This window comes from Salvia hispanica, chromosome 5 (genome assembly GCF_029641045.1).
Source record: "Salvia hispanica isolate PSC_SH4W2 chromosome 5, Shi_PSC_v1, whole genome shotgun sequence".
Lineage (NCBI taxonomy): Eukaryota > Viridiplantae > Streptophyta > Magnoliopsida > Lamiales > Lamiaceae > Salvia > Salvia hispanica.
The window spans coordinates 7,606,026-7,630,593 of NC_142696.1; the positions used below are offsets into that span (position 1 = coordinate 7,606,026).

The 24,568-nt window shown below is 36.7% G+C and overlaps 1 protein-coding gene and 1 long non-coding RNA gene across 4 annotated transcripts; one reads left to right on the top strand and one right to left on the bottom strand.

Moving 5' to 3' along the window:
* Window positions 1-9,962: 9,962 nt before the first annotated feature.
* Window positions 9,963-15,146, top strand: LOC125189185 (DEAD-box ATP-dependent RNA helicase 51-like). Of its 2 annotated transcripts, none has more exons than XM_089059544.1 (12): window positions 9,963-10,489; window positions 10,580-10,765; window positions 11,364-11,549; window positions 11,948-12,031; window positions 12,279-12,320; window positions 12,600-12,671; window positions 12,751-13,068; window positions 13,138-13,176; window positions 13,275-13,379; window positions 13,836-13,904; window positions 14,012-14,137; window positions 14,702-15,146. In XM_089059544.1, exons 1-12 carry the CDS (start codon window positions 10,085-10,087, stop codon window positions 14,879-14,881), a joined length of 1,812 nt encoding a protein of 603 aa, XP_088915670.1. In that variant the 5' UTR covers window positions 9,963-10,084; the 3' UTR covers window positions 14,882-15,146. The 2 variants fall into 2 exon arrangements, with proteins under 2 accessions (XP_088915670.1, XP_088915671.1); XM_089059545.1 differs by having other exon boundaries at window positions 9,965-10,489; window positions 12,751-13,050.
* A 1,011-nt stretch (window positions 15,147-16,157) lies between these two features.
* On the bottom strand, window positions 16,158-18,246 carry LOC125187658 (uncharacterized). 2 transcript variants are annotated; one of them, XR_016130447.1, is made up of 2 exons: window positions 18,046-18,246; window positions 16,158-17,850 (listed from the first exon to the last, which is right to left on the bottom strand). It is a non-coding gene; the product is annotated as an uncharacterized LOC125187658 (long non-coding RNA). The 2 variants fall into 2 exon arrangements; XR_007170649.2 differs by having other exon boundaries at window positions 17,995-18,246.
* Window positions 18,247-24,568: the final 6,322 nt, after the last annotated feature.

The window sequence follows — 24,568 nt, forward strand, 5'->3', positions numbered from 1 at the left end:
ATACGCTTTAGCATGCAAGATGCCAAGAAAGGTTTCTTACCTATTAGACATGGCATCCATTTATCTCAAGAGATGTGTCCTAAGATATCATCTGAGATAGCAGAGATGAGAAGGATACCATATGCCTCGGCTGTTGGTAGTCTCATGTATGTTATGCTTTGTACTAGACCCGATATTTGCTTTGTTGTTGGCATGGTAGCAAGATATCAATCAAATCCCGGCCAAGGACATTGGACTGCCGTAAAGAACATACTCAAGTACCTTAATCGGACTAAGGACCATGTTCTAGTTTACAATGCAGCCGAGCTCTGTCCTTTAGGATATACAGATTTAGATTTTCAAGCTGATGTAGATTCGAGAAAATCAACTTCCAGATATGTGTTTACCTCAGGAGGTGGAGCTGTAATTTGGAAGAGTGTAAAGCAGAAATGCATTGCAGACTCTACCATGGAAGCCGAGTATGTGGCCGCTTCGGAGGCTGCAAAAGAGGTTGTATGGCTTAAGAACTTCCTTCTGGACTTAGGTGTGGTTACGAATATGCCCAAGAGCATCACCATTTATTGTGACAATTCTGGTGCTGTGGCAAATTCGAGGGAACCACGGGCTCATAAAGCGAGCAAGCACATAGAGAGAAAGTATCATATCATTCGAGATATAGGGCAGAGAGAAGACATAAAAGTGGTCAAGATTGAGTCAGAAAACAACCTGGTAGATCCTTTCACAAAGGCATTAGTGGTCAAGCCGTATGAAAGCCATGTTGAAGGAATGGGAGTTCGACTAATTCAAGACCTCAATCCGCTTTCAGTATAAGTGGGAGAATTAGACGTTAGCACATTTTGTATACTCGAAAGTGTTTTGAGTATAAGTGGGAGATTGTTAGAGTTTGTATACTAGAAATCACGTTTCGAGTGATTGAATATTGTAAAACTCTTATTTTATTTTTCAAGGAATAAAACAAATTATTTTTGTCATAATGTTGTTACGTTTTACATTTAATGGATGTTTATGCATGTTTAAATGTATAAGTTAACTTAACAAAGTCTAAGTCTTTGTTTTAGTAGAACGGTTGTGGGCGGCGTCCACTTTAAGGTAACACGGTCAGTTCTAAACAAAGAAAAAGATGAATTTCACAACCTAGTTGGAATTAGACTATCCATCGAGAAATGTTACAATGTCAGTCTGCATATTTCTAAGCCTTACTGAAATAAGATGACATTGGTGTGGTATAGCACAGAACGGATCTAACAGCAAGACTTGTCCTTAGGCTATCTACTGAAAGGCGAGGTCTTGATAAATATTTGTTTCTTAATCAATGTAGGTTAGCATTGAGCATACGATATTGATTATGCATTACTTTGACTTATCAAATGGTGCGGGTTTTTCGTAACCCAATAAACCTTATATATTGGGTAGTGGTGATTAATATCTAGCGGTGCTAGGATTGCTATTATATTGAATCATGCGCGAGGAGAGTCTCGTTTGATAATGTCCTCAAGAGGAGCACGAAATAAGGTTTTATTATTCGGAACCTAGCTAGTTGGAGTTTGATTACTCTATGAATAATAAATAAGCGTTTCATGCTAAGTCCACTCTTGGAATTAATAAGAAGTTAATTAATTAAGTCCATAGCAGACATTAATTAATTAATGGACATTTTTATCTTAAGCGCGGGAAATAAAAGTTAAACGGAAACCCAGATTACTTATAATTTCGGATTTGGATGGGGAGAGTTCAATATTACTTCTGTAGTGGCTGCTCGTAATATTCCAATTAAGCTTATATTAAATTGTGGGTTCTCTTTAATTAGTAAAAAGTAAATTGGATGAGCCCATATCCAAAACCTTCCATAGATCCCTGTCTGGGCCCAAAAGGAACTTAATATAAATAGGAGAATAAAGGAGACAGAAATCATAATTTTGAAAACACAAAATTTTCGTCCCCCTCTACTAGAGGAGTTCGAAATTCTCTCCAATTACGAAAAGGATTTTTTCTATCTTCTTTATTTAAGTCCTAGTATTCTGGTGAGATCAGCCCACACTGATATCGGAGTACAGTTCGGGAACCAGAGAGAAGATTTGTGGTCTAGTATTCAAAGCGTCACATGGAGAAGCTGCTAGCCATCTTCAATTCTTTGGAAAATTAATTAGGTATTATTTCTGCTCCGTAGAAAAGCATGTTTTAGGGTTCAATATTCTTAAAGCATGATTAATTCAAGTTATGAGCATGATACATGTGAGAATTACGCGAATATATTTTGTCTAAATAATCCGCTAAATAGATCTGATTATTATGTGATTTATTTGTGCGATTAATAATTGTTAAATTATGTTAATCCTTCGCACCGCTTCCGCTTTCAGTTCCTTCAGTATGTTTATTTATAGGTTACCCCAAAGGTTCGAAAGCTTATGAATTCTATAGTCTCCGAGACGAGAAAGACATTGTGAGCACTCACGCGACATTCTTAGAGGAAGACTTTGTTATGAATCATAAACCCAGCAGTGAGGTGGCTCTAGAAGAGCTCACTTCAGTCACAAGTTCCATTAACCAAGAACAAGTACCTATTGTACAACCAATTCCCGAACCTTTAACTTCTACACCTAATGTTGTAGTGCCGCACCGCAGTGGGAGGATCTCTCATGAGCCCGAAAGGTACATTAGTTTGGGAGAATCTATGGATCACTCCTCGGACAGCAATGTACTAGATCCCTGAAATTTTGCAGAGGCGCAGGCGGATGTCGATCATTGCCAGTGGGTAAATGCAATGGATTCGGAACTACAATCTATGATAGACAAAGACGTCTACGATTTATCTGTCCTACCCGAAGGTTGTACTACCATTGGGAGCAAGTGGATATACAAACGTAAACGTGGACCCAATGGATGAGTAAAAGTCTTTAAGGCAAGACTAGTGGCTAAGGGGTACACCCAAAAGAAAGGTGCCGATTACGACAAGACCTTTTCCCAAGTGGCCATGCTCAAATCGATCTAGATTCTATTGTCTATAGCAGCTTACATGGATTGGGATGTGTGGCAGATGGACGTTAAAACTGCGTTCTTGAACGGTAGTCTTGAGGAGACCATCTACATGGAACAACCCGAGGGTTATGCCGTCAAGGGCAAAGAGCACATGGTTTGGAAGCTTAAGAAGGTCATTTATGGCCTCAAGCAAGCATCTAGATCATGGAATCAGTGCTTCGATCAAACTATTCACAAGTTTGAATTCGAAAAATGCCCTAACGAGAGTTGTGTGTACAAGAAGGTTGAGAAGGGGAATGTGGTGTTCTTAGTTTTATAAGTAGATGACATTCTTCTAATTGGAAACAATAAAAAGATGTTGTCATCAGTACGAACGTGGTTGTCAAACCAGTTCGAGATGAAGGATATGGGAAACGCGGAACACATTCTAGGTATCAAGGTCCTACGGGACCGTGAGAAAAGGATGTTGTGCTTATCTCAAGAACCTTACATCGACACTGTACTTAGTCGCTTTAGCATGCAAGATGCCAAGAAAGGTTTCTTACCTTTTAGACATGGCATCCATTTATCTCAAGAGATGTGTCCTAAGACTGCATCTGAGATAGCAGAGATGAGAAGGATACCATACGCTTCGGCAGTTGGTAGTCTCATGTATGCTATGCTTTGTACAAGGCCTGATATTTGTTTTGTTGTTGGCATGGTAGCAAGATATTAGTCAAATCCGGGCCAAGGACATTGGACTGCAGTAAAGAACATACTCAAGTACCTTAAACGGACTACGGACTATGTTCTAGTTTACAAAGCAGGCGAGTTGTGTTCTTTGGGATATACTGATTCAGACTTTCAAGCTGATCAGGACTCGAGGAAATCTACTTCTGGTTATGTGTTTACCTTAGGAGGTGGAGCCGTAATTTGGAAGAGTGTAAAGCAGAAATGCATTGCAGACTCTACCATGGAAGCCGAATATGTGGCCGCTTCGGAGGCTGCAAATGAGGCTGTATGGCTCAAGAACTTTCTTATAGACTTAGGCGTGGTTACGAATCTGCCCAAGAGCATCACCATTTATTGTGACAATTCTGGTGTTGTGGCGAATTCGAAGGAACCAAGAGCTCACAAAGAGAGCAAACACATAGAGAGGAAGTACCATATCATTAGAGATATAGTGCAGAGAGGAGACATACAAGTGGTCAAGATTGCGTCAAAGAACAACCTGGCAGATCCCTTTACAAAGGCATTGGCGGTGAAACCATTCGAACGCCATGTTGAAGGAATGGGAGTTCGACTCGCTCGAGACCTCAACTCGCTTTCAGTATAAGTGGGAGAATTAGACGTAGTGCACATTTTTTTTGTATACTCGAAAGCTGTTTTCAGTATAAGTGGGAGATTGTTTGAGTTTGTATACTAGAAATCACCTTTCGAGTGATTGAATACTGTTAAAACTATTATTTCATTTTCCAAAAGAATAAACAGATTATTTTTTTCATAATGTTGTTATGTTTTACATTTAATGGATGTTTATTACATGTTTAAATGTATAAGTAACTTAACAAAGTTTAAGTCTTTGTTTTAGTGGACCGGTTGTGGGCGTCGTTCACTTTAAGGTAACACGGTCAGTTCTGAACAAAGAAAAAGAAGAATTTCACAACCTAGATAGGCTTAGACTACCTATCGTGAAAGGTTGCAATGTCAGTCCGATTATCTATAAGCCTTACTGAAATAAGATGACGTTGGTGTGGTATAGCACTGAATGGATCTAACAGCGAGACGGTCTTTATGCTATCTACTGAAAGACGAGGTCTTGTAAATTATTGTTTCTTAATCAATGGACGTTAGCATTGAGCATACAGTATTGATTATGCACTACTTTGACTTACCAAATGGTGCAGGTTTTTCGCAACCCAATAAGCTTGGTATACTGGATAGTGGTGATTAATATCTAGCGGTGCTAGGATTGCTATTATGTTGAATCGTGCACGAGGTGAGTCTCGTTTGATAACATCCCCAAGAGCAGCTTGAAGCAAGGTTTTATTATTCGGAACCTAGCTAGTTGGAGTTTGATTACTCTATGAATAATAAATAAGATTTTCTTGTTGAGTCCACTCTTGGAATAAATAAGATATTAATTAATTAAGTCCATAGCAGACAATAATTAATTAATGGATGTTTCTATCTTAAGCGCGGGAAATAAATACCAAGTAATGGAAACCTAAAATACTTATAATTTCGGATTGGATGAGGAGTGCAATATTACTTCTGTAGTGGCTGCTCATAATATTCCAATTATAAGCTTATATTAAATTGGGTTTAATTTAATTAGTAAAAAGCTAATTGGAGGAGCCCATATCCAAAACCTTCCATAGATCCCTGTCTGGGCCCAATATGTGATTTAATATAAATAGGAGAATAAAGGAGACAGAAAATACACTTATTTTCTAGCAAAATTTTCGTCCCCCTCTCATACACTGTGAGGGACGATTTCTCTCCTTCGAGGATAGGTTTTCCGTCTTCTTTATTTAAGTCCTAGTATACTGGTGAAATCAGCCCACCCTAATATCAGTTTACAGTCTGGGAACCAGACAGAAGATCCGTGTTTTAGTACTAAAGATCTTCACGTGGAGAAGGCGCTAGCTATCTTCGATTCATAGGAGAATCATCAAGGTAAAATAGCTAAACCGTAGAAAAGCATGTTTTAGGTTTTAATTAATTTAAAGCATGATTTATTTGAGTTATGAGCATGATACATGTGATAATTACGCAAATAGAATTTTTCTAAATAATATGCTAAATAGATCAGGATTATTATGTAGTCAATTTATGTGAGCGCTTCCGCTGCCAACCCCTTCACCATTTACACTAAACCCAAACTTAAAAGAATATTTTCTATTTTATGCTTTTTTTACTCACAAAATTTGATAAACTTTTGGGTTTGGGTTTAGTGTAAACCTAAAGATAGGTATTTTTTCCCAAAAACCAAAAATGGGATTGGTTTTGGAGTACTATTGAAGCTAATTACCTATCTCATTTTAGGTTTTAGTGTACTCTTGGAGATAGTCTTAGTCACTGATATCCAAGATAGCATAACATTAGGTTATGGAAAATCTGCACGTAGGGTTGCACTAGTGTGCTAACTAATTTACAGTAATAACTAATAACTTTCAATTCGGTGTATTAAAATTATCAACACAAAGACATAATTATATCAATACAACATGTAAATTTTAAATATAAACCCAAAGACATAAATTTATCAACACAAGAAGATTGATAAATTTATGTCTTTGTGTCGATATTTTTAACATATAAAATCGATATTAGTTATTAGTTATTACTGTAACTTAGTTAGTATTTGATCACACACCTCTGCACGTATTAACAAGTGTGTATGTCAATGTTACTTATATATATTTAGAAACAAATAATTATTGAGATCTCGTACTTGGTACATACCTCAACGTGATACATTTGGTGCTATATTACACTCCAATGGTATTGATGATCCAAAATAGGAAGTGACTTCAGACAGTGTTGTTAAAAACGTGCCTGGGACGCGCTCGGGGCGCGGGTCGCCAAGGTCGAGGCCAGCTTCGCCCCAACATGGGTGAGCCGAGCGAGATACGTGGGGTGCCGTTGGGGCACGATTGGGGCGGTCGGGGCGCGCCCTGGGCGGCTGGGGCGACTGGAGCGGTGGTTAGGGCGACTGTTCCGTTTTGTTGTTAAGAAAGAAGAAAGCTGATTTTTTTTTCCTTTTTACTAGTATTTTAATATGAAATCATCTTTTGATAAAATCTAGGCACACCCATCGCCTCTTTTTTGCTTTTAAATCATTAACTTTCCACTTTTCCACTTTTCTATACTAATTAATTTACTATTTCTACCAACCTTTCATCTTTCCCCAAAATACTCAATTATAAAATTCATTAATTAAATTATAAAATTCATTAATAAATATCAAAATAAATAATTGACTATATCTCCTTCAATAATTCTTTTCTACCCAAATGTCAAGGTTGAACTTTAAATATATTTTCATAACAGAGTATATTATGCAAGTACAAGTATTTATCTATTAGTGAAAATTCTCTTTAATCAATATTATTGCTAATATATAAATAATAAATAATTTTGCGCCCTGATTCGTGGGTCCCTCGCCTCGGTGCCCCATCGCCCCGGCCCGACCCGCGACCCTAACAACACTGACTTCAGGTCAACACTAGCAACCGTTCATGATTGACTATCCACATCTATTTAGGTTGAGAATGACAATAACTTCTTCTACAAAGTACTGACTCGAACTCTTAAACTTTAAAAGAAGTTTCTTTTAAAAGAGAATCGATAATAGTTCCCCATCTACTCCGTGTTAACTCGAACCTCTTAACTATAAAAGAAGTTTTCTCAATTGTCTTTAGTTACGCTTCCTTAAATTGCTAAATTCTATTTAAGTAATGGCTTGGCAATAGTCAATCCAATTGATCAATATTGTTGTTGTTGGAAATACTATAGTAGGCTAAATGTTAAATCATCAATACATTTGTTCTTAATTTAGTTTATTTTGGAATTACACTATATTATTTCATTGTTGGTCAGGCATGGCCGAGTGTCGAGGTTAAAAAATGGTGGTCGTTTATAGTCATTGGACACAAGGTACGTGATTTTGTGCGGCACTCTATAATAACTAATTTATTTTTAAAGAATTTCATATGGACACTCATATGTCGTCAATGCCGATCTTCTCCACATGTAGTAGTAATACGGGGTGTAACAAACCCAACAAAAGAGAAAAGAGGTCTTTTCGTGGAGGATGGAAGTGGGACAATGGTTTCATAACTGGATACCTCATTTGAAGATGTTTTATAATGTGATTTCTCTAAAACTAATATAAGGGCTTACCCTCATATTGTATAAAAAACTACTATATGGGAAAGAGTTATTACTTGATGCAAGGAACTGTCAGTTGTAGCGGGATTAGATTCAATCTCAATAGGGATCACGGGATTGAGTGTGAGAACGAAGAACATATCATCAATGTATTTTATAAAATTTATTTATACTATTACAACTCCGTGGATTTATTTTCAAACTTTAGGCTTTGAAATAATAATGATATTTGATCTTTATGCCTTAGGTTAACTTAAATGTAGAAAAACACATATTTGGTCATGATCGAGTGAATGGCATGAACATTGAAGATATCTCGAATCTATTAATGTACTAGATGGATATGACAAATAGGGAGCATGAAATTCGGTGGTGATTACCATGTCAACTTAGAAGACATTTTTGCGAACAGGAATGTTCAAGATAGTGTTCCCAATATAGCGGAGGAAAATGTGTCCAAGGCAAAAGATATTACCCACCTCCAAAGCAATACTATAAAAATCACAATATTGGTGATGGGGTGGGTGGTTTTTTTGATTTGTTTAGTGGAATGCACGATGACAACAATTCTCGAATGAAAGTCTTATCTTACTGAATCGGTAATAAAATTGATAAAAGCAAGGGACAAAATGAGGTATATGATCATTTGGGTCAAATTCTTGGGCTAACTATTCACGACAAATTTGATGTGTGTGACACCTTCATTAAAGAAACATATTGACTAGATTTCTCTATGGACTTACCTGATGACCCTCGTCCTACTTATGTGTGATGCACATTCTTAACAAAAAATGAAAGTAGTAATTATGTTGGCATTAGTAGAACGGAAAGGCTTATATAGTGCTTGTGTTTTTTTTGGTTAAGAAACATGATGCATACTATTGTTTTGTTTAGATTTGTGTTTTTGGTATGTGGGAATCTCAAATGTAGTTGTGTTTTTTTATTTATTTAATGGATATTGTTTCCCTTTATTAAGCTTCATTGTTCCTTTAATTTTCACTTTAAAATAGTGAGAAATTATCCACTATTCTTCTAGTAATTTTGGAGAGATTATTTATTCCCTCCGCTCCTGAAGAGTATGCACTATTTTTTTTTCGTCCGTCCCCAAAGAGTATGAACATTCCAATTTAAGAAACTCTCTTCCTCTAATGAGGTGAGACCTATTCTCCATTAACAACACTTAAAACTCTCTCTCTCTCTCTCTCTCTCTCTCTCTTACTTTACCAATAATGCATTAAAACTCTTGCCAAACCCAAAGTTCATACTCTTTGGGGCCGAAGGGAGTATCATATTGTAACTCTCCAAGTTTGATATATACTCCCCCTTTTCCATAAAAATATGTGCATTTTTCATTTTCGTCCGTCCCATAAATATATGTGCATTTCCAATTAAGGAAAATTATCCAAATTTATTACTTCTATGCATCAAGTTACTTACAACTTATACCATTATTAAAACACTAATAATAATGGGTCTCATTATCCACTTACACTATTTTGACTATCTTTTTTTATTCTATCTCTTACTTTACCAATTTTATCTTAATTTCTATTCCCTCCGTCCCAATTAAGTTGAGTCATTTCTTTTGGACACGAAGATTAAGAAATTGTGTTCGATGAGTTAAATGACAATAAAATAAAATAGACGAAAAGAAAAAAAGAAAAGAAAGATAAGAGAGTAAAGTAAGTGATGGAATAAAATAAGAGTGATTAGATGTTTTGTTTTTTTGTCAAAAAAAAAATGACTCAATCTTGTTGGGACGTCTCAAAAAGGAATGTGACTCAACTTAGTTAGGATAGAGAGAATATATCATATTATATGCTTATATTTTTATGGGACGGAGAAAGTATATCCTCTTTGTAAGCAAGTGTCTTGGTGAAACCTATCAAATATTCGACAAAAGTACACAATTAATATACTATGTATAAAAATAGAGATCACATTTCATTAATTTTTTCCATCACTATCGTTTACAAAATCAAACAATTTGTTAGACTGCTATTAAAAAAGTGAGACTTCTAGCAAGAGGGAGTAGTATGTTTCTAAACACTTAATTCTAATAATTGAATCCCACCATAAGCTCTGATGGGCCGGCCCAATCAATTTGGGCACCCTTCCTCCCCTTTTTATTCCCCACGCTTCTTCTCCTTCGCCCGCTATTAATTCCCTCCCCTTTTCAACCCCTCTTTCCGCCACCGCCGTCACACGCTTCTTCTCCTTCGCCGCCGTCGAAATGGGCGCTATTGATACCGTAGCTAAAGGAGCTATTGACTCATCGAAGAAGAAGCGCAAGAGAAACAGAGACAAAAGCAAAACTCCAAAACCCCAAAAAACCGAAGAAGAGGTACAAGTAGAAGAAGACTTGGAACAAGACGCCGTAAACGAAATGGCTGAGGAAGAAGAATTGGTCGTGGAGGAGGAGGAGGAGAAGAAAGAGAAGAAAAGGAAGAAGGAAATTAACACAGCTGGAGAAGCCGAACAAGAAGAAGGAGAGGTAGAAAAGGAGGAGAGTGGTTTGAAGAGTGAGATGAAGGTCAATTCGTCGGGGATTATGAGCAGTGAAGCTTTTGAAGCGCTGCCGATATCAAATCCCTCAATGGATGCAATTAAAGATATGAAATTTGAGTACATGACTCAGGTAATTAAAGAGTTCCTTTTAGGAATCATTCGTAATGTAATCTAGAATTGCTGATTAATTGTGCTTTTTTATTTGTGTTGGGTGATACAGATTCAAGCTAGATCAATTCCGCCGCTATTGGAAGGAAAAGATGTTCTTGGAGCTGCAAGGACAGGTTCTGGAAAAACGCTTGCCTTTTTGGTTCCAGCTGTTGAATTACTTTTTAACATACGTTTCACACCTCGAAATGGAACTGGTGTTATTGTCATTTGCCCTACGAGGGAGTTGGCCATACAGGTAGGTACCTTTTTCATTTTCATTATTATTGGTAATGCCCCACATAAACCTTAATATTTGCCCCTCTTTGGCTATGCTGAAGATTGAATTGAATGTTTTAGCTATAGTTTATTTCACCTGTTGTTTGTTACTTGGGCCATCTGTTGTTATGGATTTACAATCATGTATTTGTAGTCGTCTAAGCTTGGGTAGAGTCTTATTACTAACTTTTCTAGGGTACTAGTGGTTGGATTTTCCTTCTACTAAGTTTTTGTTTCTGGTTTGCTTTACTTATCTAGGTAACTTGGGCATTCAGATTTTGTGAATCATTTTGTCGTATTGTGAACTCACGGTCTGATGGCCTCCCTTGAAAACCTCTTTGTGCACTTCAGTTCACCTAAACCAAATCTTGTCAAGCTCATTGTGCCATTTTTATTAGCTGATTGATGAACTACCGTGGTGGGGGTGCATGATTCGTTTGGATTGGGTGTGCTATACACTCCTCTATATACCCCCTCACTCCAATTTGTAACCTAAGAATTGGCATCATTTGGTTGCAGAGAGATCCTTTAATTTGAATGTTCTTGTTTCAAGACTTAACTTTAGCTAAATGATGCAGACACATGCTGTAGCCAAAGACCTTCTGAAGCATCATTCGCAGACACTGGGATTGGTAATTGGGGGTGCAGCGCGAAGAGGAGAAGCAGAGCGTATTGTCAAAGGAGTTAATCTTTTGGTAGCAACCCCTGGTCGACTTCTTGACCATCTCCAAAATACAAAGGGCTTTATATATAAAAATCTGAAGGTATGACTGCATCCACTCAATGTCTCCCCTGAATCACCCCATGTCCTTGATTCTTAATGTGTTTTTATTTAGATGGAGTACTTTCTGTAATAAGCATTTCCATTCCAGTGTTATTCTGTATAGAAGAAACTTCTTTTTACATACCTAGAAGGATGCTCCTGATGAGCCTTTTCTATGCTGCATCTTATTTGTTGCTGATGACAAAGTTATGAACGTTGCTAATTTTCTACTTGCTGCATAACGTGTTGTAATTACTACCACATATCACTTTATCTTTGTTGTAAAGTTTTAGCTACAGAACTTTCCCAACACAATATACCCTTCTGTGTTAGTCCATTTTCTTGTCAGACGACTCTTGCCTTATTTCTATACTATGCTCATTTTTTTGGAATATGCAGTGCCTTGTGATTGATGAAGCTGATAGGATTCTGGAAGCTAATTTTGAAGAAGAAATGAAGCAAATTATTAAAATTTTGCCCAAGGTACATATCACCAGAGCTAGTTAAATATTTCTCTCCACATAAGCATTCATTATTGGATATATACTTCTCATGTGTTTCTCGCGGATAAGAATTTGGAAGTCCTTGGTTGACTTATTTTGGATCATACTCTGTTTTAATGCCATTGGAAGTATAAATTTTAGGTTTTCAGTAAAATTTCCTGGTGAATAATTGGTTTATTTACTCTGTGGTAACTCATGTCTGACCTCTAATATGCTACCCTGTGTAGGAGAGGCAAACAGCTCTTTTCTCAGCTACACAAACAAAGAAGGTACATCTATTCTTTTTACAGGAGAAAGTCTCTATCGGTGTTGCTTTTGGGAAAAAAACTAGTAAACTGATAGTAATCGCACATCTAAAATTGAAATGGTAATAATGAATTATCTACTTGTCTGATCTGCCAATGCTTAGGCCTCAAAATTAAATTATCATATATGTTTGAATTTTGCTGACAGTAAAAACGAAAGGTAGTTTCCAGCTTATGGGACTGTAATGTTTTTATTTGCTCTTTGATGACAAACTAAAAAGGGAAATCTTATACTCATTTCAGGTTGAGGATCTTGTAAGGTTGTCATTTCAGACAAAGCCAGTTTATATTGATGTGGATGATGGAAGGAAGAGGGTGCGGAAGTTGTTCACTTTCTCTTTTTGTTTATAAGGTTAAACAAACTTCTAAACTAACTTAATATTAAATGGTGTAGGTCACCAATGAAGGGCTGCAGCAAGGTTATTGTGTTGTCCCTTGCGCCAAGAGATTTAATCTTCTCTATTCCTTCTTGAAGAAAAATCTGACAAAGAAAGTCATGGTTTTCTTCTCATCTTGCAATTCTGTCAAGTTCCATTCGGAACTTCTTAGATACATTCAGATTGATTGTGATGATATACATGGCAAGCAAAAGCAGCAGAAAAGAACTTCTACCTTCTTTGATTTCTGCAAAGCTGAGAAGGGTATCTTATTGTGTACAGACGTTGCTGCACGTGGGCTTGATATTCCTGCGGTGGTATGTTTTTTACTTGTGGTAAGCTGATCTTTATTTCTGAGAGATACGCTGCTTGCGGTAATAATCTGTTTGCCCTTCTTTCTGTAGGACTGGATTGTGCAGTATGACCCTCCTGATGAGCCCAAGGTAATGAAAACCAGCTCGTGTCAAATTGACTGCTGTATATCCATAATGTTTTTAGTGTCCTGCCCACCCTTCCTAACATGAGGTGTCAATGCTTTCAGGAATATGTCCATAGAGTTGGTCGAACAGCTCGTGGGGCAGGTGCGAAAGGGAATGCTTTGCTTTTCTTGATTCCAGAAGAGCTTGGCTTTCTAAAATACCTCAAGGTAGGAGTCCTATGTGATTCCATGGAATATTATATGACAATTGATTTGGCCATAATAGAAATAAGCTTACACTAACCGGTGCAATATTAATCTAGTTCTGTTGCTGGAGTCCTGGGCTTTACCATTCCATAATGAGTAGCTTCAACCAAATTTTAAATAGGGAGTTGTTACCTTAGTTAGTTAAAGTCCTTTCAGTCGATTACCATATGGAACTGAAGTTTTCTGTTCCTCAATCAATCATGGATGTTCTCCGGCACACTGTGAAGGCTGAAGATCTCTTGTAGTTCTTTAGTCGAAGAAAAAATGTCTTCGTTTCATTATATCCATTATTCCAGCTGTTATTTCTTTAATTCTGTTATTAGTATTAGAAATGTGGCATGCCATATGATGCAATTTTGTATGCTTATTGTCTTGTTTTTTTATTACTCTCTGAAAATGTGATTACTGGAATTTCAGGCTGCAAAAGTGCCAGTCAAAGAGTATGATTATGATGAGAAGAAAATAGTGAATGCCCAATCTAAGTTGGTATGTTCTTGTTTACAAAGGCTTTCAATTAGTTGTTTTTTAGTAAGTGCACTTCCCTCTTTATCCGGTTATGTTAGAACTCAACTGTCATTATGCTTGTGATACAGGTGAACATAATCTCTGAAAACTATCATTTGAACAAGTCAGCTAAAGATGCCTACAGATCTTACATTCTCGCGTACAATTCACACTCTATGAAGGACATCTTTAATGTTCACAGGCTTGATCTAGAGGTATTTCATATCCTTCTAACTGAAACATTTGTCATGTGCATACCGAAATATATGTATTATGGAATGTGGCTGTAGAAGTAGTTAATTTTCCTTGTGTAATTCACATTTAAGTTATTTTGACCTAGGGGTGTCAGTTCAGCCCAAAATTGCGGGGTGACCTGATTAGCCTGCTAAATAATAAATACTAGTACTATAAAGGATTAGGGCTGAAAAATCATTACACGTTTAAGTATTGGATTAATCGGGCATGCCTAACCGGTCTGGCGAGTTGAGTGGGCCAGCCTGTCAGATACACTAAAATAAAATAAAAAATTAGGGACACAGGTTGTACAAGGCGATGCCGGAATGTTTAGGGTTAGGGATGATAATGTGTAACCCAATTAGCATGCAAACTGAGTAGGGCTGGCCCATTGACATCTGTATATGGAGTCCCTTTTTTTATCTGTATATATGTATGTCACTTTGAGTGCAGTACTGTTGTGCAGAAATACCATAAAAACACCTCTTATCATATTGGAATTTATGATTTTATTTTTGCATCTTGCTGATTCTGGTTCTTGGCAGGCTGTGGCTGCTTCATTTTGTTTCAGTTCACCTCCTAAAGTGAACTTAAACATTGATAGCAATGCCTCTAAGTTCAGGAAGAAATCACATAAAACTGATGGAACCCGACATGGGTTCAGCAAGAGCAACCCATATGGAAGGAAAGGTGAAGATGACACGCGACAGTTTGTCAGATATTAGTCAAAGGTTCTGTATCCGTACCAACATATACATGTCTCATCAGCGAAAGAAATCGCCGGATGAGCTCCGGATATCATTCAGTTTTGCGACGAGTTTGGACTGTAAGCAGTTTGCTCATAGTTTGTATGTTGAATCTGTTCTTCCCCACAAAGTACTTCTGTAGCACAATTTTGGAGCTCTAGTTAATGTCTCTTCATATAGTAGTTGCTACAACTGATTGGGATGAGAAACAATTTCTTGATTTGTCGTTGATTTGTTCTCGTCTTGATCTTCGCATTTATTCGTGGGGTTAACCCTGTGTCCTTCCAAATATTGTAACCTATAATTAGAATTTTAAAGTTTGGAAGATGAATGTTTAGTTTTATCACTTGAAAAAATTTGACTAAAGTTATCGATGTATTAGTATGAGATGTTCGGTTTTTATTATTTAGGGCTCGTTTGATAAGAAAGATGGGATATAGCAAGATTTGTTAAATAAGATAAGAAATTTGGGTTCCGTGTCAAGATAAGCTTGGATAAAGGTTTTTCCGTTGTTTGGTAGACAAGAAATTATCTAGATTTTGTATTAATAAATCACAATAAATGAGGTAGAAATGCTATCCAACCAAATTTGTGAGATACATATCCTTGTATTTTAACGAAAAATTTGCGGGCTCGAATGGGCCATAGAGAAAACCACGGGCTGGCATAATAGATTAACTATGATATCAAACGCTTAGAAATAATCATATAAGTATTTATATCTAGGCATTACTAACATATCAAATTGGGCCTTATTGTCATATGATTATCTATGTAAGAGTAAAGTTGTGAGGTTATTTATAGAAAACAAGATCTCTCAAATGTTGATATAGGAAATAGTAGTCTTCTTTGGTGTCTATTTTCTTGAACTAATGAAAGAGAGTTAATTCAATTTTAGAATACGATGAAAATGTATATGATTGATTAATATTTATTCAACATTCTAAATCTTAATTACATAATCCGAACTCATTTTAATTATATTTTTGTTTAAGATATTTTATGTCCATTAATTAATTAAGTTTGCTGAGCTCAATTTAATTAATCTCTTTTTCTAGAGGTGCTAAGAGGTATAATGACGTTTACTAACTATAATGGAAGTGAATTCCATCTAGGTAGGTTTCCATAAAATAAATCATTGATCAGAATAATCTTTAGGATAATATCAATTCTGACGAATTGACGCATAATTCTATAAAGTAAAAATATTACCCATTCTCGAATGTTGATCAACACGACCCAAGATAACTTGGTATTAGGTGACGAAAACTTGCATATATTGACAAATCAAAGTAGTGTATGACCAATGCAATATGCTCTATATTCTTATACAGATCTAAAAATGAATAACTTCAGCGATCTTTGTACCACCCAACAACGTGATCCATTAAGTGATATACCACATTCTAGTGTCATCAATCATCCAAGATAGGAAGTGACTTCTAATCGACACATACACGATAGAATATGTAAGCTTGAGTCTACCAATCAATCTACAACGTAGAAAAAAGTTTATTTGATCCATTATCGAGTTTTTTTTACAAATAATGACAATTGACTAACCATGCGATAAATAATTTCGTTATTAAAATTACAACAAATTTAGTTTTACAATACAAGCAGCATAAACATGATTATTAGTATATTGTCATGCCCACTGCCACCACCACCACAATTCCATAATCCAAAAAAGCAAAATATCAAGCAACAAACGCACACATTTCGGACCAAAAGATGCACGTATCAGGTAAAAGAGATATGACTAAAAGAGAAGACAAAGTGATGGCACGAGGGCAAGGGCAAAGGTAAAGATGACGGCGAGGTAGTAAGGCGAAGGTGGCGTAATGACCGTTGCATTATAGAGCACATGGAGAGAGACAGAGAGAGGAAGACAAATAGGGGGTGATGATTGATAAAGAAGATGACAATAAGGCGATGACGGCGATAGCGAAGAGATGGGGAGAAAGAGAGTGAAAAAAGGAGAATAATTAATTAGTGGTGATAATGTGAATCTTCTAGATTGAAAACTAATGAATTTGTCCTTGACTTATTCTTGTAAATAAACCCAACAAATAAACAAGATAAACCAAGAAATGGAACAAGAAAAATGGATAAAAGGATAGAGGATGGATTAGTGTTATGATTTAGGTAAAGAACAAGAAAGAAATCTCAAAGGCACTTTCCCATACAAACACCTAATGGCTCCACAAACTAGCAACACAAGAACTAGCAAGCATACCTTTAAAATCAACCTTAGCCCGGCAAAAGATCGAATGCAACCCGAAGGAATTTGATAAGTCTTCAAAAGATGAAGAAGGTGAGCTCTCAAATATGGAGAAGTTGTCTCTAACAAATATTCAAAAGCTACTTAAAATGAACCCTAGCAAGAGTATTTATACTAGGAGTTAAAAAAAAAGCAAAACAAAACAAGTCTTGGTCAAAAAGTCACATTTCGGACAAAACACTTGACCGGGTGATTCCCACGGCTCATTTCACCCGCCCGGGTGAAGTTTCTGGACAAAAACTGATTTCTCGGCAAAAAAACCCGACCGGGTGTTTTTGGGTTGGCAAAACACCCGCCCACGTGTTTCTTTCTGCATTGCGCGGTTTTCTTAAAACGATCATAACTTCCTCATCCGGGCTCCGATTGAGGCGTGTAAGATACTCACGCGAAGCTCTTTTGACGATGAAGATAATGGTGGTCTTAGAAGAGAATTTGGACACCATCTTGATAGGTATATTTATGTTTGAAACAGACCCCAGCTCCGGTGTGGTTCATTGGATGCCTTTGTTCCTTCTATTGGTTTTGCGCTTTCCGGATTCACATCATCCTCTCATTCTTTTTGAAAGGATTTGTCCTCAAATCCGGTTCTTAGATTCGTCTTTCGGACACCCGGATTCACATCATTCTCTCCTTCTTTTGAAGGATTTATCCCGATCAAGCATACCTACAAAACCAAGTAAGTACAAATCAAGTATCATAATTCTAGAAAATGGACTAGGCTTAACAAAGGTATAGAGAGCTATATAGGCAAGATTAAAAATTTCCATGTGAAGTATATCTAATGCATATATGGTCTCATCAATCATACCCCACTTGAGTTACAGAAATCCAAAATCAACCAATCCTATTTTACACGTACGTTCAACTTTTCTGGAGTGGTCTGCATCTTCAAAGCCACAGAATAGAGAGAGCAGATATCTATTCAGCAGAAAATGAAATCTCCCTTTTATATATTTTTCCAAATTAATAAAAAGAGAGATAACTGAAAACACGGAAAATGGGGTCTGTCAAGATTTAATTTTTATTTAAAATTGAATGAAAATGAATGAGTGAGAGCGACTATGAGACATAATCTGGAATAAAAACTGGTCGCTCCAACTCTTTGAATGTGTAAATTACGTGTTTGCGTATGTCAATTTTGATTATATGGTGATGAATCATTGAATATTAATTCTTGAGTTGACGTCCAAATCAATGACATTGCGGTTGGTGGGGTCACAATTAAATAAATGAAACGTGGATCTCAATTTTAGTGAGTAAATTTCTACTTTCATGGATGAACGTAGTATTCAAAATAGAGAATGTGGATTGAACTTTGAGGACTAATTAGCAATTAGCAATTAGCAATTAGCAATACCAATAATAGAAGGGCATAGAAAAGTCAACCCACCAATCATAACCAGTTGGAGACTTGGCCACAGCAGCAGTTGCCGATTTTCTCCTCGTCAACTTCTTAAAATTCCCCGCAGCCCCAAGTGTATTTGCTAAAATTACCACAAAACAAACAAATATTAGAAAACAGCCCCAAAAGAAAACCAGAAAATTTTTCACATCAACCCCCAATTCCAAACCAATCCATTTTCATGCAGGTAATCCTATTTAATTTCTCTCTCTGGGTTTAAAATTGAAGATCTCTTACGCGTAAAGGGCGAGGTCGGAGTGCTGGAGCACGACGGCGAATCCACGGAAACTGTAAGATTATAAAGTAATAACGATATTGGAAAAATTCGGCCACTAGAAATTAAGAGGCTGTGATCAAACAATGAAGCTTGCACCAAGTAAGGAGCATAAGATCTACACTCTAACCATAATGTACATGTAAACTCAATATCACAGGTAATGGTACCATCAACAAGTTTTCTCCTAACACATTTGTGCATCTCATCAAGATATTTTCCATACTCTAACAAGTCCAAAATATAAGCACATAATATGGAGACACACAACTCTAACAATCCTTTTATAAGGTAATCCAAAACAAACTCATTTGTTGTAAGACCTTTGGTAAAGGATCCATAAAACATGCCAACTCCATGGAAAAGTTTGATTTTTATTCAATAAAAGAACTTATCATGCCAAGACACACTTGCATCAAACACTTTGAATCTCTTGGTCTCAAATCCACCCACTCTACCAATCCACATACCTAACATTGCCTTCATAAAAGAATTGACATTTTTAGAAGGACTAGGGATACACAAGAAAGGATCCTCATAGCTTGTAAGACTAAACTTAGCAAGTAATGATTCTAGATTATCATGCCACATATCAAACAAACCACAAGTGATAAGAGTATCATTACAAATGGGCATTTGAAAACCAATCACATTCACTTGTTTCATTAAATCATTATCACAAGTTAAGGTGAGAATATTTGAACCTTGGGAAAGAGGTGATTCAACTTGACCTTGCGTCCATGAGTTCATCACCGGTAAGAAGTTACTCGGTGCATCCACGACTCGAGGTTCACATTCCAATCCTTCCAATTCATGTCTCAAAAAGTCATCCAAGAGAAAAGACAAGTAGTAAGAGTTAGTGAAATAAAGGTCATTCTCCTCACCAAGGGCAAAAATGATAGGGTGATTTAGAGCCCTCCCAGGGTGATCTTAGAATCTAACAAGCAACCTTTTTTTCTCACATGCTTGTGGTTTTTCTCTCTTGAAAGCGTTGATTCACACTCACCCCCATCGCTCTCTCTTGGCTTTTGCATCTCATATTTTCGCCTTTTCTCACGCTCTATTTGCTTTTGAAGCATGCTCTCATTTTCTAGCTTTTGGTCTTTCTCTCGATTCTCTCTCAAGTGTTTATTTCCATTAGCAACCTCATGTAGCTTTGGTTTGGTATTCAAGATGTGAAGGGCATTCAATGGCCCACATTCGTCCTCGGCTTCAACTATGCTAGACACGCCACCATTGAAAGTTGGGCGTGCGTCTTCTTCATGTATGGTCGTAGACTCGTTTTCGTGCTCACATTGCTCTTCATCATCATTGGCAACAAAATCCACCCTATGCTTGACACGTTCTTTAATAATGTGGTTAACATTGTCACACTCACTTTGAATCAAGCCCTTTGAAGGAGGGAAATTGGATGACAACCACGACGAAACCTTCGTGTGATAGCTAGGATGAGATAGGTTCACCTTCTTTGGTGGGATGCTTCTTCGGCTTGTGTCTCCACCACCATGTCGAGGGCTTGAGCTCATCCTTGCGTTACTTGAGACTTCCTCCCCCATTAACCACTCATGCACCTTATGACGATCATGATCCTGTTAGAGTTTGTATACTAGAAATCACGTTTCGAGTGATTGAATACTGTAAAACTCTTATTTTATTTTCCAAGGAATAAAACAGATTATTTTTGTCATAATGTTGTTATGTTTTACATTTAATGGATGTTAATGCATGTTTAAATGTATAAGTTAACCTAACAAAGTCTAAGTCTTTGTTTTAGTAGACCGGTTGTGGGCGTCGTCCACTTTAAGGTAACACGGTCAGTTCTAAACAAAGAAAAAGATGAATTTCACAACCTAGATGGAATTTGACTATCCATCGAGAAAGGTTGCAATGTCAGTCCGCATATTTCTAAGCCTTACTGAAATAAGATGACATTGGTGTGGTATAGCACTGAACGGATCTAACAGCAAGACTTGCCTTGGGCTATCTACTGAAAGGCGAGGTCTTGATAATATTTGTTTCTTAATCAATGTAGGTTAGCATTGAGCATACGGTATTGATTATGCACTACTTTGACTTATCAAATGGTGCGGGTTTTTCGTAACCCAATTATCCTGATATATTGGGTAGTGGTGATCAATATCTAGCGGTGCTAGGATTGCTATTATATTGAATCGTGCACGAGGAGAGTCTCGTTTGATAATGTCCTCAAGAGGAGCGCGAAACAAGGTTTTATTATTCGAAACCTAGCTAGTTGGAGTTTGATTACTCTATGAATAATAAATAAGTGTTTCATGTTAAGTCCGCTCTTGGAATTAATAAGAAGTTAATTAATTACGTCAGTAGCAGACATTAATTAATTAATGGACATTTTAATCTTAAGCACGGGAAATGAAAGTTAAACGGAAACCCGGATTACTTGTAATTTCGGATTTGGATGGGGAGAGTTCAATATTACTTCTGTAGTGGCTGCTCGTAATATTCCAATTATAACTTATATTAAATTGTGGGTTCAATTTAATTAGTAAAAAGTAAATTGGATGAGCCCATATCCAAAATCTTCCATAGATCCCTGTCTGGACCCAAAAATAACTTAATATAAATAGGAGAATAAAGGAGACAAAAATAACACAATTTTAATTATTGTAATTTTCGAAATTTTCAGCCCTAAGCTGAAGAGAATTTCGAATTCCTCTCCTATTCCAAAAGGGATTTCTTCTGTCTTCTTTATTTAAGTCCTAGTATTCTAGTAAGATCAGCCCACACTGATATTGGGATACAGTTCGGGAACCAGAGAGAAAATTTATGGTCTAGTACTCAAAGCATCACGTGGAGAAGAAGCTAGCCATCTTCAATTCTTTGGAGAATTAATTAGGTATTTATCTACTCCGTAGAAAAACATGTTTTAGGTTTCAATATTCTTAAAGCATGATTAATTCAAGTTATGAGCATGATACATGTGATAATTACGCGAATAGGTTTTGTCTAAATAATCTGCTAAATAGATCTGATTATTATGTGATTGTTATTTATTCGACCGCTTCCGCTGCCAGCACCATCAGATCCCTCATCCACCTAGAGTGAGTCTCTCCATGGAACTTTGGAGCTTGTTCTCTTCTACTCCCTTTATCAAGTCCATCATCATGGTACCTTGACTTGTAGCCACTCCTACCATATCTCTCTCGGTCACTAGATGTCATGGAATGGTTATGTCTAACTCTATCTCTAAGGTGGCTTATATCCTCATGATACACCGTAAATCCTCCTTGCATAGCATTCACAATATCCCACACCTCGTGCATCTCCTTCATGATTGAGGAGAATATCTCTTTGATAGTACCATCGGATAATGAGGCGACTTTCTTTATAGGCGAGTTATGCCTAGATTTCACCATTTCAAGTACCTACAAAACAAATTGGACAAGACTAGGGACAAGTCCCTTTTTGTTAGTAACACAAACAACACACACCCCCAAGAATGAAGAATTTAGTGAGGAGCTCACTTCCCATATTGTAAAATCCCTTTTCTCCAAACTCACACCCAATGTCACTCGGAGGGCTTAGAAATTTTGGTGGCTAGGATACTCTCCCTCACTTGCTCTCAAAGATGTTAACCCACAAGGGTAGCACAAATCACAAACAAGCTATGCAACTAGGCAAGTAATTACTAGTTCTAGAAACCACGAGATATAGTGAAAGCAAGGTACTAGGCCAATGGGACAATTCAACAAACACTTTGTGTGCACAATTTCAACCAACAACAATAGACCAAACAATTGATGAAATTTTGGCCTACAACTTTTAGACAATCAAATTGACCTACCCAAGAATATATCAATTTATAGCTAAAGCCCATGGATAGAACTTGAGATCTCTCTTCTTTTTTTGACAATTTTTCTAACAATTTTCACCCTTTGGGGTTTTTTTTTTTCTTACAAGAACAAGAACCAATGGCTCTTGATACCAAATAATGTGAATCTTCTAGATTGAAAAATCATGAATTTGCCCTGACTCATTCTTGTAAATAAACCCAACAAATAAACAAGATAAACCAAGAAATGGAACAAGAAAAATGGATAAAAGGATAGAGGATGGATTAGTGTTATGATTTAGGTGAAGAACAAGAAAGAAATCTCAAAGGCATTTTCACATACAAACACCTAATGGCTCCACAAACTAGCAACACAAGAACTAGCAAGCATACCTTTACAGTCAACCTTAGCCCGGCAAAAGATCGAATGCAACCCGAAGGAATTTGATAAGTCTTCAAAAGATGAAGAAGGTGAGCTCTCAAATATGGAGAAGTTGTCTCTTACAAATATTCAAAAGCTACTTAAAATGAACCCTAGCAAGAGTATTTATACTAGGAGTTAAAAAAAAGCAAAACAAAACAAGTCTTGGTCAAAAAGTCACATTTCGGACAAAACACCTGACCGGGTGATTCCCACGGCTCATTTCACCCGCCCGGGTGAAGTTTCTGGACAAAAACTGATTTCTCGGCAAAAAAACCCGACCGGGTGTTTTTGGGTTGGCAAAACACCTGCCCGCGTGTTTCTTTCTGCATTGCGCGGTTTTCTTAAAACGATCATAACTTCCTCATCCGGACTCCGATTGAGGCATGTAAGGTACTCACGTGAAGCTCTTTTGACGATGAAGACAATGGTGGTCTTAGAAGAGAATTTGGACACCATCTTGATAGGTATATTTATGTTTGAAACAGACCCCAACTCCGGTATGGTTCATTGGATGCCTTCGTTCCTTCTATTGGTTTTGCGCTTCCCGGATTCACATCAGGTGACGAGAAAAAAATTAATCGCACCAATATGGGACAAAAATATATAAAAAGATATTTTTAAAAATTTATAAAGGGGCATATACAAGGACATTTAAAAAAAAATTAAAAATTAATAATTAAAATAGCATATGAGTCATGACTATGATTTTTTTAGATGGGGCATTTATCCCTTGTAAGGCTAACATAGCTCCGTCCCTGGTCATTGACTCATTGTTTGCAGGCCAAGTTTTTCTGAACATGATTACCAAAGAGTCATACTCCCTCCGTTCCAAGATAAGTGACCTGTATTTCTTTTTGGGGTGTTCCACTATAAGTGACCTATTTCCATTTTCAGCAAAAAATCATCTCTCTTACTTTATTCTCCACCTACTTTATTCTCTCTTCTCTCCTCTACTTTTTCCTCTCTTATACTTTATTCTCTCCACTTTAACTTATTTAAATACCATTCCTTAAATCCCGTACCCAAAAGAAGTAGGTCACTTAACTTGGGACGGCGGGAGTATTAAATTAGTCTTTTTTGGCCTTGCACCCTATTCTTTATATATTTTAGGCCATCTTGTAAGAGTTTTTTTTTTCAATTTTACTATAAATAAAAGTAATTTTTATATTTCTCTGTTATAAAATTAATAATACATAAAAATAAAATTTATATTTCACTATTTTTTTTATTATTTTTAAAATTCATGGGGTACTACTAATTATGCATAAGAGGAGGTAAGAAGAGTAGAAGACCCAGAATTCGGTTGGCTACTTTAACTTAATAATGTTAATATTTAAATAATAAATAAAAAAAGATGAAGCTCTGAAATATCGGAGCGGATCTCCTAATCCACATTTTTCTTAATCCAACTCTAATACACATTCTCACAGCTTAATAAAATAATGTTATAATATGTAAGTGATGGTCAAGTATG